Source organism: Wyeomyia smithii, chromosome 3 (assembly GCF_029784165.1).
Source record: "Wyeomyia smithii strain HCP4-BCI-WySm-NY-G18 chromosome 3, ASM2978416v1, whole genome shotgun sequence".
NCBI classification, from domain to species: Eukaryota; Metazoa; Arthropoda; class Insecta; order Diptera; family Culicidae; genus Wyeomyia; species Wyeomyia smithii.
Genome location: NC_073696.1, coordinates 244,724,237 through 244,731,252, shown reverse-complemented (window position 1 = coordinate 244,731,252; position 7,016 = coordinate 244,724,237). Strand labels below are relative to the sequence as shown.

The 7,016-nt window shown below is 40.6% G+C and overlaps 2 protein-coding genes across 2 annotated transcripts in view; both read right to left on the bottom strand.

Moving 5' to 3' along the window:
* Positions 1-898: 898 nt before the first annotated feature.
* On the bottom strand, positions 899-4,720 carry LOC129729166 (uncharacterized). Its single transcript, XM_055687650.1, has 2 exons — positions 3,163-4,720; positions 899-966 (listed from the first exon to the last, which is right to left on the bottom strand). The coding sequence occupies exons 1-2, from the start codon at positions 4,718-4,720 to the stop codon at positions 899-901; spliced, it is 1,626 nt and encodes a 541-aa protein (XP_055543625.1).
* A 901-nt stretch (positions 4,721-5,621) lies between these two features.
* The window catches only part of LOC129726833 (nephrin), a 571,231-nt gene continuing 569,836 nt past the window's right edge, over positions 5,622-7,016 (bottom strand). Inside the window, exon 18 of the mRNA XM_055683973.1 lies at positions 5,622-7,004. Coding sequence (XP_055539948.1) covers positions 6,879-7,004 — 126 coding nt within the window. The 3' untranslated portion in view covers positions 5,622-6,878. The remainder of the gene's footprint in view (positions 7,005-7,016) is intronic.

Genomic DNA, 7,016 nt, shown 5'->3' with positions numbered 1-7,016 from the left:
GGAATCCCGATAGAGGTCGTCGACTTCGAGGTAGACCCGCACTCGTTGGATGTGTGCTGTCGACGAGGATGCACGCGAAATAGGTGTTAGGGGCGATTGGAGGATAGCAGCCTAAGACCGAGGGACATGGCGACGTATTCTGGATTCGGCACTGGATCGATAATCGGTCTGTCGCCTTAAAAGTAAAGTAAAGTAAGTAAGAAATAATCAGCGCGAAACTCCGTGTCCCTGCGCGTCTGCGTCGCTAAAAGGGAATATCTCTATTCCCGTTCATAATGCTCCGGTGTAAACATGTCTTCGGCCCGGTATTTTCGGTGATTTGTGACTTCCGAATAATTTATTCGAAGACTGCCCACCCGTTGGTTCTATTCCAGCACGTTGCGATTCAGGTTTCGTCCAGTGAATATAGCATCGTTCAACAAATTATTGAAATCATTCGCAATGTATACCTCTACTGAAGTGCGCTTGTTTTCTTGCAGGTATTTGAGTTTGGTAATATACATTTATTTTAATACGTTGATGCTTCGTATAGTTAATGAGTTTCGCGCCCATCATACGCATAGAATCGCGTAATACGCGAGCCTCGCGCGAATCATTCGATTCCATCTTCTGTCACGGAAACATAATTACACAAACCATTCTCACCGCCGCAGAGTATAAGCTCAGTCTTGGCATGACCGTTCAACCGAAGATTACCTGCCCGTTGCTTTTATATAAGCGTGTCGCAAATCGAGTTCGGTTGATAAATATCGTGATTGATCTAATAACTACGTAAAGTATACCTATCAAAGAATCGCGTCTTCCGAAGTGCATTCGCTTTCTTGAGAGTATACGGGATTGGACACAAACAAATGTTTAAAAATTTGGATTCTTCGGGTGGTTTACGCGAGCGCCGCTCCTAAATATTTCCGATGTTTCTTTCGCCTTCGTAAAGAGCTAACTTCGCGCGCAGCATTGTCTCTTGGTCTATATAGAATAAACCGAAAATAGCTAAATAGAGACAGGTAGGAGTTACATGTATGATTGATCACTTATCAAAGTGAATCCTGATCCAACGAGCCCTTCTCTACTAACAAAAACCTCCTTCCTGTGACCTTTGTGAAGATCAGTCAAGCTAAGCTAAGCTAAGAAAGGAGAATAACGCACGTTGAGTGCGGACATTTTTGAAATTTTTATATATTTATAGTCTTCTGTTAAGCGGTGTTTGACCAATAAATAGTTAATGGGTTCAATGATGGCAATTTCGGTCACGGGTTTCTTTAAAACACGTTTTATTATGTCAAAGCCAACGTTTCAAGGATATATTTCCTCGTCCTCAGGGCAACTACGATCAACAGTTTACAATTTACATAAATTAGTCACACGAATTAAGTTATTACATACACAACTTACAAATAAAACAAACAAGTTCTCGTCAAAATATGGTGCATTGGTGTAAAATTGCTTTAGGTTAACTGCACTACACTATGGATATGAAATATACAAAATATTAATTGGTTTGTGACTTTTCAAAATTTAAAAAAAACGCAAACGGATGAGCTACACTTACACAGTATCTTCCAACACACATCACACACGATTAAAGCCGTCGGGAAATGTTGCGTCAAAACGGGGAGAAATAATGTTGCAAGACAGAGATAGAGAGTGCTAGAGACTGTAGTAGTCTGCATCAACATGTGAGAGATCGCAGCGTGCCGGAGTAAGCGATGCTTAAGTTTTTTTTTTTTTCTTCACATAACATTTATTTGACACGGCACAAATACAATTTAATGTTTAACGGCGCCAATTATATCTGATGACTTAAAAACTAAAGCAAATTTTTTATCCTCGCTGCCGACTACGAGCTGAAATTAAGTCTAACTTAAAACTAGCATGGGATTTCCAATCAGTGTTTTGTTGTTCAATGGTCGTCTGATAATCGTCGAATGGCATGTATGGATTCGTTCTGCTGAGCCACGATGTCGTGAGTTGGGACAGAGGCTCGTAGTCCTTGGGTCCTGGTTCTATTGTGCGGGGTCTGGTTGCTGGTTTTGTGCTTAAGGTTCAAACGTGTTCTTGTCGTTTTGTTGGGTGTAGACGGAGGGGAACGGGACTAGACTGGGGCGTGGATGGATTTCAGGAAAACGTATATAAGGGACATGTAGGATAGGTCACGGCTCGCCAAGACATCACGAACAGGAACAGCCGGCTGTCTACCCTCGGCCTGCAGGGAAGATGCTTAAGTTGTTCGTGTCCGTTCTATAATTTATTGCGGATCTGTCACATGCGATGTAACACATTTCTAACACCTGTAATGCTTGAATCCTGTCATCCGAAGTTAAAATTCTAGTGTTGGCTATATTGAAACTGTGATTCTCTTCTATCGCATGCTTCATCAACGCCGTCTTTTTAAACTCATCTTCCCTTCCGTCCCTCTCAGTGCTAGAATCTCTATACTGTTCGTAGCGTTTCATGAGAGAGCGGTGCGCGGCAAGACGGTTCTTCAGTTGCTGTGTAGTCATACCAATGTATGAGCTATCGCAGTCTGCACACGGGATACGGTATATAACGTTTCTTTTTGAAAGATGCGAAGAAGAGTCTTTGAGTTTCGTGAAAAGTAGTCTGTTGGTTTTGACGCATTTGAAACTCAGACTGATATTTTCATGGTTCTTTTTAATGCTGCGTGCAAGTGCGGGTGTGAGGCCGTCAACATGGTGCAAAGATCGATATACTTTTGGTTCCGAGTTTACTTCCTCAACAACGTTATTCGTGCTTTGGTTGATAAATCTGTTGATTAACTGATTTATCAGTGAGCTCGGATAGTTGTTGGTAAGCAAGTGCTCGCGTACTATCTGCTTATTTTCCGTGAGCGATTTGTTCGTCGATACTCGAAACACTCTCCCAATAAAACCGGTTGCCGTATTCAATTTCTGTGCCAGCGGGTGCATCGAGAGAAAATTAAGAATTCTCCCGGAAGCGACAGGTTTCTTATACCACTCGGTCACGATATTTTGTTCGTTGGTTCTAATAAGAACCATATCTAAATACGGTAAACGGTTGTTATTTTCTACCTCATATGTGAATTGAATATGTGAGTCGAACCCGTTGAGAGCGTTCCTCACATATTCAATCTTGTCAGCTGGGAGAGCGGTGAACAAATCGTCGACGTATTTTTTTTAATACATGGAATGTGTACATCGATCTTCGCAAGCACATCATCAAGTAATGTAGTCATTACAAGATCAGCTAAAGCAGGTGACAAAGGATTCCCCATGGCTGTCCCCTCCTTTTGCCGGTAATAGGCCCCACGGAAGGTGAAATAACTGGACGAGATGTTAAACTCAATGAGCTTGATAAAAACATTTTGATCTTTGATCGTCGTATTTTTCTCGATCAAGTTCCAGTTATTTCTCACCGCTTGTACCACCAAGTCTCTCGGTATGCAAGTGAACAGGCTTACCACATCAAACGATACCATTACATAGTTGGGGGGAAGTGTGACGTTGTTAATAAACGTACAGAACTCATATGAGTTGCGTACGTTATATTTCTCGTGGTCTATCGAATGATGCAGAATGCTAGCAAGGTATTTTGAGAGATCATATGTTGGGCAGTTTATGCATGACAGTATGACCCTCAGTGGATTGCCGTCTTTATGAATCTTAGGTAGTCCATAAATTTTAGGGCAAGTCGCGTTGTATGTAGTTAGCCGATTCTTGGTGGGTTGATCAATCATTTTTTGGTCGAATAGTGATTTCACCAGCGTGTTATTTTTCGTTTGAATTTTGCTTGTCCAATCCGCGTCGATCCTTTCGTACGTGTCGATGTCGTCAATAAGGGCTCTCATTTTTGACTCATAATCTTCTCTCTTCATTATAACTGTTTTATTACCCTTATCGGCGGTTACAACACATAAGTCTGGATTTTCTCGGATGAACTTTTTGCTGACGTGAAATGCTTCGATCAAAAAACGATTGATAGTGTCTGGTGGTGATGTATGACCACCGTTCGTTAGCCTGTTCATATGATTTTGAATTATGTTGATGTACTGATTGCGACAAACCATTTGCAAACTCTCATCTCTTTCGGACTGTAGAATTGATTCCAAGTCCGCGATAATCTTGAAATATGGAATTTCTTGATTATTTTCCAACGGCAAGGCGAACTTGGGACCATAGCCCAAAAGAACCATCGTTTCTTGGGGAATAACAACATCTGTGATGTTTTTAACCCAAGAATCGTTCACTTTGAGTTTGTTTGCTTTTTCAATTTCAACTCTTTTGTAGAGACGTTGAAATTTGCGGCTTGTCGTTATCTGCAACGATCGACATTTTCTTTGAAAGAATGTTTCCTGGCGCTCGAAGAAATGTGTGTATGTGTTAGAGGGGGATACTTGCGTGATTTTGCTCGTGAGGGTAGCTTTCGTTTTCTCTAGCGTTTTGATTTTGTGAAAACTATCGCTGATTTCGACGTTCAGGATCGTGCGTTTGAAACGGTCCATCGCCTTCTCCAGCTTCCCTCTGTATGGACTGGCATCCTCCAATAATCCGTTTATGCAGCGGAAGGTGTTTTGTATGTGTGTGGGGTGTAAGCCAAACTTTTTACATCGTCGGAGAAAATCTTTCCTTATGCATTGGGCGCTCAGCTTGTTAACTGTCTGGGCGTAGCTTTTGTACAGTTTTCGGTGTGATGGTGGTAAACTGTTGTAGAACGAAGTGGTAAGGTTTACGTTCGACGCCATTGCTGTTTTATGTTAAGCGGTGTTTGACCAATAAATAGTTAATGGGTTCAGTGATGGCAATTTCGGTCACGGGTTTCTTTAAAACACGTTTAATTATGTCAAAGCCAACGTTTTTTTCCTTGAAACATAATAAAACGTGTTTTAAAGAAACCCGTGACTGAAATTGCCATCATTGAACCCATTTATAGTCTTCATTCGATGTGATTTACCAATTTTTCTTTAGTGTATATCAAATAATAGGTTGTTTTTGTTACGTGTTTATGGACGTCCTCTGCCTACCAGAACTAAGTGCATCCGATAAGCCACCCAGTGAAGGAACTCATTTAATCATGCAACAGCCGATAGAAAACGGAGGATAGAATTAAACTAATTTTGTTGTTAGTGGCAATTTGTAGAGTTGACTGAGAGGAATAAAAGAGTTAGTTGTACTTTATCTGTAGCCCAATAAAGGTGTTTTCTGTTAAGCGGTTTGGCGTTATTTTCTACGATCCAGAGTTTCACCATCCGGCGGGAATAGTCCGGAAGGAAACATTACGTAAATTTAACCGAAACAGAATTTCTGATCGGTTGATCCCCAACCTCGATATTCTGAAAAGAAATAACTGATAAACTGATAAAGCGCTCAAAACCTGGCCACTTTACCCTGGTTGAAATACTAGATTTTCAAACAAAGGCGCCTTCGACAGAGGCGTTAGTCCAACGTCAAATGAGACCGATTTCTAAATCAAACTAGTGCTGGAAAGACTAATGCCGGAAGGAAAAAACATTGCTGCAATTGCTCATTTGGAATCATACCTACCTTAGGGTCATCTCTACCGAGAATGTCCGTCTTATGTGTACTTTTCTTACCTCCAGTGGATCGATTCGGACTGCCTTAGAGCTCAGAACAGCAAAACCTTGCTTCGATAAATAATCCCTGCATTTATTTTTATTTATTCGCCATTTCGCCCCGTCTTCATTTGACCTATTCCGGATAATTTACAATAACTTCCAACGAATCATTCATAACAAACATTAGAATTTTCTTTCTCTCTCTCTTTTTTCTTTTCCTCCAGCTTTCCACGGACTACCAGAGTGTAACCCCTAGTGTGTAACCTATTCCATGTTTCGTGAACTTTTTTTCGCGAAACTAGATCGACGATTCGTATTATGTTTTGCTAACACTTTGAAAGGACATGAGTTTTATAAGGTTTCATTTTTCTTTTTTTATACAAATTTAAACGTACTTCCCATTGATTTTTTGTTTTGGCATACACTAGTTGACGGTATTTTGTCCCTTACGTTCGATGGTTGGTCGAACGCGTCAAAATATGGGACAAACGTAAACTCCCACAGCTAATGGTGGTAGTTTTGGGTTGTCTTTTCGTCTCTAGACAACCGCATTGAAGCTGATTGTTTTTTTTTCGTGTTTATGTTAACATACTTTGATACATCGGTTACGGTTTTATCGGTTGTGAAATTTGGTTTTGCTTACATCGAGTTTTTAGGGTTTCTTTTTTTCTTTCTCTTTAAGTGTTCTTCAGTTTATGTAAAAATGGTTTCCTTAACTATGTACAGCTATTTGACATGAATGTTCGTTTATGTTAAACTTTGTTCTTATTTTGATTGAAAATTGAATAGTTCCTTGTTTGTTGTTGTTTTTTTTGTGTCTTTTATTCTTTTAGAGTAGCCGAATTAAGTGTTGATTAGCTGTAGTCTCATGACTTTAAATGTATATATATAAAAAACTTATTTCATCTGTCATCTGCTTTTGCTATAACTTTGTTACTAAACTCTCTGCCCAATGCATTCATTTCTCATGTAATACCGTATGTACAAAACAAGCTTTTACTATTCACCGATGATAGATTTTTTTTGTTTGCTTTACTAAACTTTCTTGCGATTATTAGGTGATGGTTTTGATTAGTAGAAGATTTCTGCTGAATTATGAAGATCGAATTCGTAGGTTGTAGAGTAAATAGGTTCAAGTCACCGGTTATGTTCCTCATCCAATTAGTTCCAATACAGACTGACAGCTGAACTTTTCGACTGTTCGTTGATTCACAGATCGGTAACTCGGTAGCCACCGCAAGTGGTTTTGGGCAGTTTTTCTGTCTGTGTGTGTGAGTATGTTACGAGTTGTTTAAATATTGTATCCTACCTGAGCGCGAACTTCCTATCAGAACCGGGTCGCGTTGTGCAGCATTCGGTCGCTAGCGGCCGAGGACGGGCCGGACGATGCTGCCGAGTCCGGGGTGCTGCAGAGGGGTTGCAGCTCCGGTACGGTTTGCAGCAAGCTGGAGGGCTGGAATGGGTA

Coding starts and splice junctions, on each gene's coding strand:
- LOC129729166 (XM_055687650.1), bottom strand. CDS start 4,720: ATGGCGTCGAACGTAAACCTTACCACTTCGTTCTACAACAGTTTACCA. Junction 967..3,162: donor GATCGATGTACACATTCCAT/GTATTAAAAAAA, acceptor TATTCTATATAG/ACCAAGAGACAATGCTGCGC.